We start from the raw sequence: 17,716 nt of genomic DNA on the forward strand, positions 1-17,716 counted from the left end.
AGATATCACTACTGACCCTACAGAAATAAAAAGGCTCATAAAGAGGATACTGTGAACAATTGTAGGTCAACAAACTAGACAATTTAGGTGAAGTGGACAAATTCCTAGAAAGACATGAATAACCTGTACTGACTCTAGAAGAAATAGAAGTCCACCACAGACCAATTACAAGTAAAGAGATTGAATCAATCTTCAACCCCCCCCCCCCCCCCCGCTAACAAAGCAAAGCTCAGAACCAGATGGATTCATAGTTGAACTTTCCAACCATTCCAAAAAAGATTAATACCAATTCTGCTCAAACTCTTCAAAAAATTAAAGGGGAGAAAACACTACCTAACTTATTCTATGAGGCCACCATCATCCTAATACCAAAGCCAGATTAAGACACTACAAGAAAAGAAAATTACAGACCAACTTCTCTTAAAAATATAGATGCAAAAATGCTTAACAAAATACTTGTAAGTCGACTCCAACAGCACATTCAAAAAATTATACTCCGTGCCTGCCCATGTAAAACAAACATATAAATAAAAAAAAAACTATACTCCATGATCAAGTGGGTTTTATTTCAGCTATGCAAGGATGGTTCAGCATAAGATTTCAATTAATGTAATATACTACATTAACAAAACAAAGCAGAAAAATCATATGATCATCCAAATTGATGTAGATGAGGAATTTGACAAAGTGTAAAAATACTTCAAAAGCAGTAATAGAATGCGGGAGACCCGGGTTCGATTCCTTGTCCATGCATATTCCAAAAAACAAACAAACAAGCAAAACAAACACACAAAAATCAAACTAACAAAAATTCAACAAACGGTGCTGTAATAATAGGATACTCACATGGAAAAAAAAAATGAGATGTGACCCTGCCACACAGCATACAAAAAAAAAATAGTAATAGAAGAAAACTTCCTCAACATGATAAAGGGTATATATGGAAAACCCACAGCAAACATCATACTCAGTGGTGAAAGATGAAAGCTTTCCCTCTACAATAATGAACAAAATAAGGTTGTCCCCCATCACCACTGTTATTCAACATTGTGCTAGAAATTCTAGTCAGAGCAGTTTGGCAAGAAAAAGAAATAAAAGGAATCCAAATTGGAAAGGAAGAAGTAAGCCTTTCACTATTTACAGATGACATGATCTTAGATATAAAAAGTCCCCAAAATGTACAACAAACCTATTAGAGGTAATAAGTGAGTTCAGTAAAGTGGCAGGATACAAGATCAACATGCAAAAAAAGAAATCAAGATAAAAATTCCATTTACAATATCAGCTAAAAGAGTGAAATATCTAGGAATAAATTTAACCAAGGATATAAAGGACTTGCACATAGAAAACTACAAAATATTACTAAAAGAAATCAAAGACTCAAATAAATAGTAGGACATTTTATAGTCATAGGTCAGAACAGAACATTGTTAAGATGTCAATACTACCCAAAGCAATTTACAGATCCAAAGAAATTCCAATCAGAATTCCAAGAACCTTCTTTGCAGAAATGGAAAAGCCAATCATCAGATTCATGTGGAAGAATAAGGGACCATGAATAAGGAAAGTCATCTTGAAAAACAAGAATGAAGTTGGAGGACTCACTCACAGTTTCAAAACTTAATACAGGGCTACAGTAACCAAACAATACTTTCACAAGGACAGGCATACAGACCAATGGAACTGAATTTGGAGTTCAGAAATAAACTCATACAGATATGGCCAATTGATTTTTGACAAGGGTACTAGGTCTATTCAGTGGAGAAAGAATAGTCTCCTCAACAAATGGTGCTGGGGAAACCGGATATCCATATGCAAAAGAGTGAAAGTTGATCACTACCTCATGCTATACACATGCTATATACAAAATGGATCAACAAACTAACTATAAGAGCTAAAACTACTAGAAGAAAACACAGGGAAGCATCTTCAGGACTTTGTATTAGGTGATACATTCTTCGACTTGATACCAAAAGTTTGCACAGCAAAAGAAAAAATAAATAAATTGTACTTCATAAAAGTTTAAAACTTTTGTGCCTCAAAGGACATTATCAAGAAAGTAAAAATTTAACCTACAGAATGGGAGAAATTATTTGGAAACCATATATCTGATAAGGGTTTAATATCAAGAATATAAAATCTCCTACACCTCGACAACAAAAAGACAAATAACCCAATTTAAAAATGGGTAAAGCACTTAATAGACATTTCTCCAAAGAAGATACACAAATGGCCAAAAAAGCACATGAAAGATATAAACCACACTAAGACAGCCTTAACAATTATTATGATGGTTATTATTATAAAAATGGAAAACAAGTATTAGTAAGAATGTGGAGAAATAGGAATCTTTGCACATTGTTTTTGGTGGGGATGTAAAATGGTGTGGCCACTATGGAAAACAGTTCGACAGTTCCCCAAAAAGTTAAACATAGAATTACCATATAACCTGGCAATTCCATTTCTAGATATATGCCCCAAAAGAAATGAAAGCGGGGACTCGAACAGACACTGGCACACCAATGTTCATAATGGCATTATCCTTAATAGCCAAAAGGTAGAAGCAACTCAAGTGTCCAGCAAAGACAGGTAATGAAATGTGGTATGCACATACAGTCAAATATTACTCAGCCATAAAAGGGAATGGGGTTCTGATACATACTACAATAGGTAGGAACCCTGAAGACATTTATGTTGAATGAAATAAACCAGACACAAAAGGACAGTAATATTTCATTTATATGAATAACTAGAATATGCAATTCATAGAAACAGAAAGTAGATTACAGTTCAGTAGGGTTAGGGTAGGATGAAGAGTTAATGTTTGATGGGTGTAAGCGTCTATATTTCTGATACTATCAATTGAAACAGATTTGCCTATCCATGAATTTATTTTTTCAATATTACTATTTACTCAAAGCAACAAAACAGTATCAGTGATGATATTTAATATGATTACAGCAGCTGCTTTACAATTTAGTCTAGGCAAGAATAAGTGAAGCTCATCTAAAATCTAACTATTGGGAAAGATTAAATGCATAAAAGGTTATATAAGGTGATATAATAAAATATTAGGTAACCAGTAAAATTTCTGATTTCAAAACAATTTAATGATTTGTGCAAATGCTCATGATATAGTAAGATGTAGAAAAAGCATTACAAATTCCATGTAGTCCCTTCTCTTATAAACATTTATAATAGCTAAAAGCCTAGAAGGAAAAACACACCCAAAAGATAACACTGAGCATCTCTGGTTATTATAGATATTTTAATATTCCTGTTTTTTCTGTATTTTACACATTTACAAAAATGAGTGTATATTACTTTCATAATTAGTTACAAGAAAACTATCAATTAAATTTAATGAAAATACTTACTCTTAGGAGTTTAGGATTCAAGTATTTAATTACTTCAAACTCAAGATAAGACGCAAAACCCTCGTTGAGCCAGATATCGTTCCACCAACTCATGGTCACCAAGTTTCCAAACCACTTTTGGAGATGGGAGAAAAAAGAGCTCTCTTAAATTTAATTTTGTGATATTTTAGTTTCATTTTAGATAAATAAAAGGTCAAAGAACAAAATTAAACTACTTGCCATCAGTAAGAAAAAAACAGGGCTCCAAAAAATCACACTGCTTTAACATGAAGAGATATCAGCCATGTATTGCTTTGAGATATTTCAAATGCAATGACTGAAAGCAATTTTTGTTTTAAAGCTGCAATGCTCAAAAATTAGGTAAGGAAGAGTAACATTTCTTAAACTGTCTACTTTGTCCAAAAGTTGTGTTGAGCTAAATAAAGAAGTCCTGGGTGCTGACTTAATAAATTACTAACTACAGCAACTCATACTCTAAATAGGCTACATCAGGATTTTGCTGTAAGCTGTTGTATGTTTTAAGAACATGATTTGATCTGTGCCATGTACAAATCACTGAAGTAATCATATATTCTGCTACATGGTTCAGTTATAAGTATTTTCTATTTCAGCTTAACAAAAAAAGTGTCAAATGGATGATGAACAAAATCAAAAAAGAAAGACACAATAATTTCCAAAACCAACAAATCTATGTCCTGGAACATGCTGGTTTGAAAACATTATGTACTCCACTAAAGCCATGTTTTAATCCTGTTTCAATCTTGTTGGGGCAGCTGTTTCTATTAATCTTGATTCAATACTGTGGGCAGAAACTTTTGATTAGATTATCTCCATGTAGATGTGGCACGCCCAATTGTGGATGTGACCTTTCGATTACTTGGAGATGTGACTTCACCCATTCCATGTGGGTCTTGATTAGTTTACTGGAGTCCTTTAAAAGAGGAAACATTCTGGAGAGAGCGTCAAGCTGACAGAGAGAGATCCAGACACTTGGAGTTGCTTCAGAGAACAGAGACATGGAAGTTTGGAGATGCTTGGAGCTCAGCAGACATTGCTGTGTGTCTTTCCATAAGATATGAAGCAAGCCAGAACCTGGAGAGAGCCAAAAGAATCCAAGAGATGAAAGCCAGCCCCAGAGAAGCAAAGTGAGGAACCCCCACCAGAATAGAGGCTGAAAGCAATGGAGCCCAGGAGCAAGGGACCAGCAGATGCCAGCCATGTGACTCCCCAGCTGACAGAAGTGTTCCTGAACCACTGGTCTTTCCTGAGTGAAGGTATTCTCTTATCGGTGCCTTAATTTGGACACTTTCACTTCCTTAGAACTGTAAACTTGTAACTTATTAAATTCCCCCTTTTAAAAAGCCATTCCAGTTCTGGTATATCAATTCTGACAGCTTGCAAACTAACACATTGTATTGAACCAAATTCTTAATAATATCTGTGATGTAAGCAGCCTGTTCTCCAAACCAACATTTTATTAGACTATAATTTTAAAAATTAGATACTAATTTTTCGCAGAGACTGATGAAGACTGATGAGAGTAGAGTTGAGGGTGGAACAGGGTATTACTCAGTCCTAATAAATCACTCTTTTCCAAAACTTCTTATGGAGCTATATAACTTACAGGTTCACTTGTATTAGTGTAGTCATGGCCAAATGTAAGTGTGAGAATCGCCCTCAAGTCAAATCATTAAACTCCTCAAATCACCAACAGGAAAGCATATAGGTCTAATGAAACGAACCCTTGTTTGTCCTGCCTTGGAGGATGCCACTTGAGGTTTATTGCTCACTGCACTGGCACTTACTAACACAGCCCTTTACAACAACCCACTGATAAAATGTGGCTCTCCTCCAGTGACCTTTTTGAATATCCCTTATTTTAAGATGAGATGAATAACAAATAATCATAGCTCTGCTGGACTTATTTTCCCCGAAGCAGCTTCTATGAGGCAATGTTAGCCTTCGGGTGTAAAAACCCAGTTCTCAACTGGACCTCCAGGTTTCAGTATTCTGATCCAACACCAGCTAGCTGTTCAATTCCACCCAGAATCTGATCCCACATCTCTGCTCCCTGCTCTAATCACTGTCACACCTTTCAAATAATTTTTTTTTAAGTTGGTATATGGCAGAATTTTGTTTTGTTCAGTTTCGTTAGAGCCGCTGCAGAATATCTTCCTGTGAAATAAGAAAGAACATTTCACCGCATGCCTGGTGTCCAATCTCATGGGAGACGGTGTAGGAGATCCTCATCTTTTTCTCTGTCAGGTGCTCGTCTGTTTGCAGCAACAATAACAACTCGTCGAACATCAAGAGTCCCCAATTTTCCATCGCACGGTTGTCAAAACTAGGCAAGGCAACTACATCTGAGTGGATTTAAATGGAGGGGGAAAAAATGAAAAATCTTCTCTTCTGAAAAAGTTGGTATTTCCAGATATACATATCACGAAATAAAATGATAAAACTGCTGAAAGAAAATACAGGTAAATGTGCCAGTTAGAATCTATCATGTACCCCAAGAAAAGCCATATTTTAATCCTGAACCCATCTTGCGGAGGCAGCCTTTTCTTTTCATCCTGATCCAATACTGCAGGGTGGAAATTTTGAATAGATTATCTCCATGGCACGCCCAGCTGTGGGTGTGACCTTTTGATTAGATGAAGGGATGATTCCGCCCATTCAAGGTGGGTCATGATTAGTTTACTGGAGTCCTTTAAAGGGGACAACATTTTGGAGAAACCTCAGAGTGCAGCCAACGAGAGAGCATATATAGATGCTTGGAGAACAGTTGTTTCACAGAACAGAGACACGGAAGTTTGGAGATGCTTGGAGCCTAGCAGATGTTGCCAGGTAACTTCCCATGAGATGTTAAGCAAGCCAGAACCTGGAGAGAGCCAACGGGGGCCAAAAGATGAAAACCAGTTCCAGAGAAACAAAGTGAGGAAGCTCCACAGGGACAGAGGCTGAAAGCAATGGAGCGCAGGAGCAAGGGACCAGCAGATGCCAGCCACATGACTACCCAGCTGACAGAGGTGTTCCTGACCCATCAGTCTTTCTTGAATTAAGGTATATTTCCCTAGATGTCTTAGTTTGGACATTTTCATAGGATTAGAACTGCAAACTTGTAACTTATTAAATTCCCCTTTTTTAAAAGCCATTCCATTTCTGGTATATTGCCTTTGCACAGATTAACAAACAAATATAGTTTGTTTGAATGAAATCTGAATGAAAAGGATGCATTTTAAAGACTAACACCAAAGACAAAAAAACATAAAATAAAATGTTTTGAATGTATTGCTGGTTTGAAATGATGTATGTACCCTAGAAAAGCCATGTTTTAATCAAAATCCCATTTCATAAAGGCAGAATAGTCCCTAATCAATACTGTATGTAATTAGATCATCTCCCTGGAGATGTAACCAAATCAAGAGTGGTTGTTAAGCTAGATTAGGTGACGACATGTCTCCACCCATTTGGGTGGGTCTTGATTAGTTTTTGAAGTCCTATAAAAAAGGAAACATTTTGGAGAATGAGAGATTCAGAGAGAGCAGAGCAGAATGGCACAGCCACGAGAAGCAGAGTCCACCAGCCAGTGACCTTTGGAGATGAAGAAGGAAAATGCCTCCCAGGGAGCTTCATGAGACAGAAAGCCAGGAGAAGAAGCTAGCAGATGACACCGCGTTCGCCATGTGCCCTTCCAGATGAGAGAAGAACTCTGACCATGTTCACCATGTGTCTTTCCAGATGAGAGAGAAACTCTGTGTTTGCCATGTGCCGTTTCACTTGAGAGAGAAACCGTGAAATTCATCAGCCTTCTTGAACCAAGGTATCTTTCCCTGGATGTCTTAGATTGGACATTTCTATAGACTTGTTTTAATTGGGACATTTTTAACGTTTTAAATTGGGACATTTTAATTGGCCTTAGAACTGTAAATTAGCAACTTATTAAATTCCCCTTTTTAAAGTCATTCCATTTCTGGTATATTGTGTTCCAGCAGCTAGCAAACTAGAACACCTGTATACAAAGTAAATACTTCTAACCAAAAAGACATTATAAACAAATTTGAATGGCAAAGCACATACTGCAAACATTAAAACAATGATAACTTAATCCTTCAAATTTATAAGAAGATTAATTAGTGGTACAGGTGCATGAAAATTGGCACATAGCATGTTGATGAAGGTATAAGTTGGCACAAGCTTCTGAAGCAATCTGGCAAAATGGTTCATAATCTTTAAATGTTCATACCCTTTAAACCACTCTACTTTTGGAATTTATACTAAGGCAAAGAGCACAGATATTTGCAAACATTTCTTCACAAAAATTTTCTGTAGTGGTTTAAAAATAGCTTTTAAAAGGTGGCATCAGTTCAAGTGTTCAACCACAGGTGAATAAGTAAATTATCTTGGTAAATTGACATGTAGACATTCTCTGTCTTAAAAATGACAACACAAAAGAATATTTAGTTATCTGGTTCATGTTGCCATATACTGTTAAATTTTAAAAAGTCATTCAAAGAACAGCGTCAACTCTATGATGCCATTTTTGGTAAAAGCAAAGAAACAAATACAGAGAAAGAAATTGAGACTATGACAGACACTGGGAAAAATACATACCAAATGTTAGCAGAGGTTGTCAACACATGGTAGCATTATCAGAGATCTTTTTTCTTTTTTTGTGCTTTTCTCTATGTTTCCAAATTTTCTACAGTGTGATCATGTATTATTTCTATAGCTCGAACAACATATTCTTTGTTGTTATCTATTTTCTTTTTCTAAATGAAAGAAATATCATTCCTATACATCCATGCTACACTTGCCTAGGGAATTTCTATGCTGTGCTAGGTTAAGAAATTAAACATTAGGCACAACTGAAAATCCACAATGTGTAGTCATTGTACATACCTCGTTACGTAGCCACCTCTGGCTGGTGCTCCAAAATCGGTGCATGTACACAGGTGGGCGCCTCACCTGAGCTGCCCATTCTTCTAACCTTCCTTTTCACCCTGGCCCCTCCCACTGACCCACTCCATCCCTGACACAAGGCAGCTCTGCTCCATTCAAACCAATATCTCATGTTCTCTGTAACCACTAAGCCTACCTCTGCTCACACCCTTCAATAATCCCAGGAAGTCCTCTTCCAAATCCACTAATACCGAGAAAGCTGTTGGTCAAAGCTCACTACCTTTAAGAAGCCATTTCTTATTAACCCTCATGACTATCTAAAAGTTGTATTTTTTTTTAAAGTTGTATTTTTTACTAGAATTGGATTAAACAAAATTCTTGTTTCTTGATAAACCATCTTCCTCGGTCAACACATAACCCTGTTTTATTTTATTTTAATAAAACACTTTTATCTTAATGATGAATTATTTTCAAATAATAATATGACCACCCATAAACCCATGGCCTCAGGCCTTGTGGGCCATGTGCTCTCTTCACAACTACTCAAATATGCCACTGTAGTGCAAAAGTAGCCATAGACACTCTGTAAATGAATGAGCATGACTACATTCCAATAAACTTCATTTATGGACACTGAAATTTAAATTTTGTATAACTCCCACAAGTCATGAAATATTATACTACTCCCGATTTTTTACCATTTAAATATAAAAACCATTCTTAACATGGGTCATACAATGACAGATGATGGGCTGCATTTTGCCCACAGGCTACAGTTTGCCACTCTGTAATTTAGAATTTTACCAGTAACACTCATTGTTGTTCTCAGACCAGCTACATCAGCATTATCTGAGAACTTACTAGAAAGCAAATTCTAGGCACCCACTCCAGACTTACTGAAGCAGAAACTCTGGGTTGGGGCCTAGCAATCTGTGTCTTAACAAGTCCTCCAGGTGATTCCTATGCATGCTAAAGTTTGAGAACTGCTAACATATGTGTGTCCCTTCCCAATTCATCCTTTAGCCTCTTCTTCCAGACCACTATCCTGCATTTTGGGTTTATTATCCTTTGCTTTAAAAAAATGCATGTGTGTGTGTGTGTATTTTGCCTATGTGCATGTCTAAATAATGTATTGTTTAGTTTAGCTTGCTTTCAAACTTTAGAGAAACTGTTTAATTTTCATCACTATATAGTATGCCACCGTGTGAACAAACCACAATTTATTTATCCATTCTTCTGTCAATTAGCATTTGGGTTGTTTTTAATTTGGAGCAATTACAAAACATGTAGCTATGAACATTTTGTACGTGTCTGGTCAAACTCCTCTTGGGGACATACCTAGGAATGGATATACCAGTTTGAAGTTATTATTTACCCCAGAAAAGCCACATCCTTTAATCCTCTATTCAGTATGGCTGGGTGGGATCTTTTTGATTGTTTCCATGGAGATGTGACCTAGCCAATTGTGGGTGGTAACTTTTGATTAGATGGTTTCCATGGAGATGTATCTCTGCCCATTCAAGGTGGGGTTGTTTATTGGAGACCTTTTAAGAGGGAGCCATTTTGAGAAAAAGCCTAAGAGCCCCCAGTGCCAACTGAGCCCACACAGCCAGAACTCTTTGGAGATGCAGAAGTATCCCCCCAGGGGAACCTCATGAAATGAAGAGAGAAATCTGGCAGACATTGCCATGTGCCTTTCCAGCTGAAAAAGCTGTTCTGGACCCATCAGTCTTTCTTGAATCAAGGTATCTTTCCCTGGAAAAGTTTGGACATTTTCACGGCCTTAGAACTGTAAACTTGCAACTTAATAAATTCTCCTTTTAAAAGCCACTCCAATTTGGGTATCTTGTGTTCCAGCAGCTTTTACAAGCTAATTCAATAGAATTACTGGGCTTTATGGTATTCTAATGGTCAATATTATAAGACTAAATATTTTTCAAAGTGATTATAACAATTGACACTCCCATCAACAATCTCACATTTTCACCAACACTTGGCATTTGCAGAATTCTTACTTTTAGAATTAAATGCATATAAAATGGTGTGCTACAGGGACCTGGATATTTATTTTTCAGATTTCTAATGAGGTTAAGTATCTCTTCAGGACTTCATTCACCACCTGTATGCCCTTTTCTGTAAAACATCTATTCATTCCTTTTACTCATTTTTCTGTTGGGTTGTATTTTTCTTATTTATTTGTAGATGTTCTTTATACATTTTAGATATTCCAGTGGCTAATTCTTCACCCTCTTTCTTTTCAGACTTCTAATTAGCTAGCACTTTATCTCTTGCTTATGCAACTTGTTACTTTTGTTTTAGAAGTTCTCTCTCCAACTTGGCTACTTGAACAACCCCCCTATTTCTTCTGCATTCATATGGCACCTAGAAAAGTAACATGTACCCAGATATGCCCAGTAAGTTCTCATTGATTATAGTCACTATATCACTGTTTTATGACTGATCTCATACACTATTACCTGAGTTTTAATGCTACCAAAATACAATACACTACTTACAAGCAAAGCGCATGATCAAAACTTAAAACAGAGAGAGACTTCCATGGAAGAGGCAGAGTAGGGAGCTCCAGGACTCAGTCCTTCCATCAAAATAACTATATAATAAGCAGGAAGAGTCTGAAACAACTATTTGAAACTCCAGTGTACAAGAAACACTGTACAGCATCCAAGTAAGCACTGGAGGAAGAGGCTGACAAATTACAGTAAAGCACTGTAAACTGCTCTCTCTGTGCTGTCCATTCCCCACACTCGTGTCAGGCCGCTGCATGGCCCAGTCCCTGGCTAGCTGCTGGTGACAGAAGGGGGCATAAAAATCCTCTTCCCCAAGAACACGGGTGGACGCAACCAATCACTGATCACAGCTTTTGACTAGTAAAGTCAGTTGACTGGGTCCTGGTTCTGAGAGCAGCTACTGCTGCAGAGAAAGGGGGTGACAGCAATTGTTTCATCCCTCCAAAACAGGAGGTAGTGGAGATTTAAAGCTGGAACACTTCCACAGGGCAGTGGGGACAGTTAGCTGAAGGGGAAGGGCAAGCTGGGCAAGCCAGGAAGGTTCAGGTTTGGAGCCATCGGAGGAGGTTTGGAGCCATCAGAGGAGCTTTTGGCCTTCCTGACCCTGTCCCCAGGGCACTTAGGGACAGGTCGGCGCCCTCCTCCTGGGTCCTAGGCCCTGCAAAGGCTGGGAAAGACTGACTTGGAGAGCGCTCGCTGGGGTGACCCTCCTCCCAGAATTTGCCCTACAGGCAAAGGAATACAAAAGACTATAGAGGGTGGTGTGATGGTGGCTCAGTGGCAGAGTTCTTGCCCGCCATGCTGGAGACCTGGGTCCGATTGCCAGTGCCTGCCCATGCAAACAAAACACAACAAAACAAAAATGATAAAGGCTGACAGTTTGGGACAAAGGTCTTCTGGCTTCAAACTCTGGGAGAGGGAGTTCTGCCTCCAGGGAGACAGAGGGAACAACTAAACTGTAAACAGGGAACAACAAAACCGTGGGAAAGCATAAGCCCAGGATAAGACCCAGGCCAGAAAAGTCAGGGAATCCCATGCACACAGCTTTCACCCTGGTTACCTTCCTGATAGGAGGGCTGAAGCTCAAGAAAATCTCTGTCTCATTACTAGCTGGTTACAAAACCAAGAAACACACATCCTAGGACATAATTTCCAGAGTTAATTTCCAGAGTTAACATTTTAAAAATATTTAAATGTATGATGTGCAAAAAAAAGAGTAAAGGCAAAGAAACAGGAAATAATGGCCCAACCAAAAGAAGAGAATAAAGATACAGAAACACCAGCAAAGAGACATACCAAATAAAGCCTTTAAAATAATGATTTTAAAAATGCTCAAGGAGATGAAGGAAAGTACAGAGAAAGAACTATTGGATATCAGGAAAACAATGAATGAGTAATATGAAAAGAACTAGTAGAGATGAAGACAAAATCATTGAAATGAAAAATACCCAGGAGGGTTTTCAAGAGTACATTGGAGATGACAAAAGAAAGAATCAGTGAATTAAAAAATAAGACACTTGAAATGAGTCAGGCTGAGGAGCAGAAAAGCAAAAAGATATATTAAAAGTGAAAATAGCCTAAGCCATACCCAAATTTATGGGATGCAATGAAGGCAGTGTTGAGAAGGAAATTTATAGCTCCAAAAGCTTATATTACAAAAGAAGAAAGACATGAAATCAGAGAACTAACCTCAAACTGGATGAACTAGAAAAAAGAAGAGAAAACTAAACCCAAAATGAGCAGACAAAAGGAAATAAAGATCAGAGCAGAGAAAAATGAAATAGAAAACAAACAAAAAACAATAGAGAGAATTAACAAAACCAACATTTTTTTCTTTGAAAAGATCAATAAAACTGACAAAGTTTGGTTTGAATGACAGAAAATAGAGAGGATACAAATAACAAAATAAATGAAAAGAGAGACATAACTACAATTCCACTGAAATAAAAAGGACTATAAGAGGATACTATGAATAACTGTGTGCCAGTTTGAAAGTATTATGTAACCCTAAAAAGCCATGTTTTAATCATCAATCAATCTTGTGGAGGTAGCCATTTCTTTTAATTAATACTGATTCAATACCATAGGCTGGAAATTTTAGATTAGATTATTCCCATGGAGATGTGACACACCGAATTGTGGTTGTGACCTTTGATTAGATGGAGACATAACTCCATCTATTAAAGGTGGGTCTTGATTAGTTTACTGGAATCCTTTAAACGAGGAAACATTTTAGACAGAGCTTAGAAATGACAGAAGTGACAGAAACTATAAAGCAGAGCTGACACAGATGCCAACACATAGACAACAGAGAAACAGATGTTTGGAGATGCTTGGAGCCCAGAGGACATTGCCATGAGATGTTAAGCAAGCCAGAACATGGAGAGAGCCAAGGGAAGCTAAGACATGAAAGCCAGTCCCAGAGAAGCAAAGTGAGGAACCCCTACAGGAACAGAGGCTGAAAGCAATGGAGCCCAGGAGCTAGGGACCAGCAGATGCCAGCCACGTGACTACCGAGCTGACAGAGGTGTTCCTGACTAATTGGCCTTTCTTGACTGAAGGTAACCTCTTGTTAGTGCCTTAATTAAGACATTCTCACTTCCTTAGAATTGTAAAGTTGCAACTTAATGAATTCCCCCATTTAAAAGCTGTTCCATTTCTGGTATATCGCATTCTGGTGGCTTACAAACTGTAAACCAATAAATTAGGTAATCTAGATAAAATGGACAAATTCTTACAAAAACTACCTACATTGACGCAAGGAGAAACAGGAGATCTCGACAAAATAATTACTAATAAAGAAATAAATCAGTAATCATAAACCTCCCAAGAAAGAAAAGCTCAGAACCAAGGGTTTCACAGGGCAATTCTACTAAACATTCCGAGAAAGATTTAACTCCAATTACGCTCAAACTCTTCCAAAAAATTGAACAGTACCTAACTCATTCTATGAGGCCAACATCACCCTAATACCAAAGCCAGACAAAAATACCACAAGAAAAGAAAATTACAGACCAAATCTTGTATGAATATAGATGCAAAAATCCTCAACAATGTACTAGCAAACAGAATCAACAACATGTTAAATGAATTATGTACCATAATCAAGTGGAATTTATCCCTGGTATACATGTTGGTTCAACATATGAAAAAATCAATTAATGTAATACACCATATTAAAAGAATGAAGAAAAATACCACAAGATCATTTCAATTGATGCAGAAATGACATTTGGCAAAATACAGTGTCAAAAACTTCTTGATAAAAATACTCAGAACACTAGGAATAGTAGGAAACGTCCTCAACATGATAAAGAACACACATTAAAAGCCCACAGCTAATATCCTACTTAAAGGTGAAAGACTGAAAGCTTTTCCTCTGAGATCAGAGGAAAAACAACGATGCCCACTCATACCACAATTACTTATCATTGTACTGGAGGTTCTAGCCAGAGCAATTAGGCAAGAAAAGTTTCCAAATCGGAAAGGAAAGGTTTCCAAATTGGAAAGGAAGAAGTATAACTCCCCTATTTACACATGATAAGATCCTATATACAGAAAATCCTGAAAATTTTACAACAAAGCTCCTAATGCTAATAAATCAATTCAGTAAAGTGGCAGGATACAGATCAATACCCAAATCCAGCACTGTTTCTATACAAAAGCAATGAATAATCAGAAGATGAGATCAATTCTCAATAGCAGCTAAAGAATTAACTATTTAGGAATAAATCCAACCAAGAATGTAAAGGACTTGTACACAGAGAACAATAAAACATTGCAAAAAGAAATTAATGAAGACCTAAATAAATGGAAGGATATTCTGTGTTCATGGACTGGAAGATTAAACATCATTAAGATGTCCATACTACCCAAAGCAACATATAAATTCAATACAATCCAAATCGAAATTCAAATTTGCAGAAATGAAAAAAACAGTCATCAAATTTATATGGAAGGGTAAGCAGAGCCAAATAGCTAAAGCCGTCTTGAAAAACAAAAATGAGGTTGGAGGACTCAAATTTTCCAATCTTTAAACTTCTTACAAAGCCACAGTAATCCAAATAGCATGGGACTGGCACAGGAATAGATGTATAGCCAATGGAATAGAACTGACAGTTCTGAAGTCAACCCTCACATTAATGGCCAACTGATTCTTGACAAGGGGACAAAGACCATTCAATTGGGAAAGAATAATCTCTTCAACAAATGGTACGGGTAAAACTGGATCTCCATTTGCCAAAAAAAGGAAGGTGTACCCCTTACTCACACCACATACAAAAATCAACTCAAAATGGATCAAAAGCCTTAATATAAGAGCTAGAACAATAATACTCCTAGAAGAAAATGTAGGGAGGCATGTTACTTAGACTTTACACCCAAAGCATAAACAATGAAGGAAAAATAGATAAACAGGATCTCATCAAAATTAAGAAACTTTTGCTCTTCAAAGGACTTTATCATGAATCTAAAACAACAACCTACACAACGGGAGAAAATATGTGAGAACCACATATCTGATAAGGATTAATATACAGAATAAATAAATACAATTTAACAACAAGAAGATAACCCAATTTAAAAATGGGCAAAAGACTCAGACAGACATCTTTCCAAAGAAGATATACAAATGGCCAAGAAGTACATAAAAAGATGCTCAACATCATTAGCCATCAGGAGAATACAAATCAAAGTGACGAGATACCATTTCATACCCACTAGAATGGTTGCTGGTAAAAAGATGAAAATAACATGTGTTGGAGAGGATGTTAAGAAGCAGGAACACTCATTTATTGCTGTTGATAATGTAAAATGGTACAGTCACTGCAGAAGATAATTCGGCAGTTCCTTAGAAAGTTAAGTATAGAACTACCATATGACCTGGCTGTCCCACTACTAGGCAATACCCCAAATATTCGAAAGCAGAGATTCAAACAGATATTCCACACCAATGTTCATAGTGGCATTATTCATAATTACCAAAAGATGGAAGCAACCCAAGTGTCCATCAACCAAAGGATGGATAAACAAAATGCGGTATATTCATACAATAGAATATCATTCATCTGTAAAAAGGAATGAAGTTCTGGTACATGTGACAACATGGATGAACCTTGAGGATATCATGTTGGGTGAAATGAGCTAGATACAAAAGGAAAACCATTGTATGATCTCAGTGATGTTAAATAATTAGAATAAGTAAACTCAGAGTTGGAATTTAGAATTTAGGTTACTATAGGGAATGGGAAGTTTAGGCTTAAAGTATACAGGGTCCGAGATGGAATGATAGAAATGTTTTGGTAATGGATGGTGGTGATGGTAGCACAGCACCATGAACACAATTCAGCACTGAAATACATATCTGAATGTGCTTTAAAGGGGTAATGTTAGATTGCATATATGTTAACAGAATAAATATTTCTTTAAAAAATCCAGGGAACTACACTATTAGAAACAGTGACTCCCAAGTGAAACATGGACTCTAATTAATAGCACAATTATAAAAATGCGCTATCACCTACAACTATTGTAACAAGTGTTCTGCACCAATGTAAGGTGTTGGTGGTGGGTTGGCATATGGGAATCCTGTATTTTATGCATGATTGGTTCTGTAAACCCACAATTTCTGTAATAAAGAAAAAAACTCAAAAAGAAAAAATAACTTTAAAGTGGAGGTTACCATTTTATATGTTTGCAAATCTGAAAGGCCCATGTTTATTCCTAAAAGCTCTGTACCATTTTGTCTTTCAAGGTTTATAAAAATAACTCAAACACGTATCTCTACCAGTCTCTAATATTTTAACATTTTGACCTACTTTTGAGTTTAAACAGAGTAAATTAAATTTAGCATAGCAGAAAAAATGCTGTTCTATAAAATAGACATATAAACACAGTTTATACTTACCTAGATTCTAAGGCTTAGAATTCATTGAACAAGCTACAAGAAGATAAGCTAAAAGAACAATATGGGAGAAATAAACTGTACGGCTTTTCTCCCGACTCACTGAGAAAAGTGCGGCATGTGTGAGAAATGTTGGTAGAGGTTTTGTTTTGTTGTTTTCTAATGACTCAGCAAGAAGTTAAAATAATTAGGTAGGGTGGGCCACGGTGGCTCAGCAGGCAGAGTTCTCACCTGCCATGCTAGAGGCCCGGGTTCGATTCCCCGTGCCTGCCCATGCAAAAAAATAATAATAATAATTAGATAACTTCCATTTATCTTTCTCCTAAAAATCAGGGAGTAACAAAGCTGCTTATTTTGATTGATCACAGATCAATCAAAACATTTTTTACTGAGCACCTCCTTTGTGTAACATTGGGCAACATATCGTCAAAGATACAAAAAAGCATCCAAAAAAAAAAAAAAATCCTAAACTCCAGGAGTAGATAATCCAGTCAGAATTTAAGTGGAATTGCTGAAGTAATTCATGTATTTATTCCTCCCACCAAAAAAGTTTATTTCCCACTCTGAGACAAGTACCATCACAGGCCCTGAGGTACAAAGCAAAAGAAAATCCAGATTCTGATCCCAAATTGCTCTCAGTCTAATGGGAAAGACAATTAGAGTACAGCAGAGCAACGGCTCTGATGGAGGGGTACACAGGATGCTTTGGAAGCATGATAAAAGTAGTCAGGGAAAGCTTTCTGGAGGAGGGGACACTGCATTGAGAAATACAGGAATGAATAAGTTGAGTAGAATGCATTCAAGGATACACAAATTGCACCTGCAAGAGTCTGGAGGAGAGGGGAGAAGACAAGATGTATGAAGGGACAGAGACAGTGCTAGAGCACCTTCCACACTGCAAGGAACTAAGAGGTTGGAAAGGGATGCACTGTTATAAAGATGCAGTACTCGGTTTGGGCTTTATCCTCTAGACATTGGGAAGCCATGAAAAAGTTTTAAAGAAGAAG

The 17,716-nt window shown here is 37.1% G+C and overlaps 1 protein-coding gene across 1 annotated transcript in view; it reads right to left on the minus strand.

The window, feature by feature from the left end:
* Positions 1-17,716, minus strand: part of LVRN (laeverin) — an 84,110-nt gene that overhangs the window by 32,161 nt on the left and 34,233 nt on the right. Inside the window, exons 5-6 of the mRNA XM_077138901.1 lie at positions 5,586-5,740; positions 3,378-3,491 (exon numbers count right to left, since the gene is read on the minus strand). Of these exons, the coding sequence (XP_076995016.1) occupies positions 3,378-3,491; positions 5,586-5,740 (269 nt within the window). The remainder of the gene's footprint in view (positions 1-3,377; positions 3,492-5,585; positions 5,741-17,716) is intronic.

The sequence above is a fragment of the Tamandua tetradactyla genome, chromosome 21, assembly GCF_023851605.1.
Source record: "Tamandua tetradactyla isolate mTamTet1 chromosome 21, mTamTet1.pri, whole genome shotgun sequence".
NCBI classification, from domain to species: domain Eukaryota; kingdom Metazoa; phylum Chordata; class Mammalia; order Pilosa; family Myrmecophagidae; genus Tamandua; species Tamandua tetradactyla.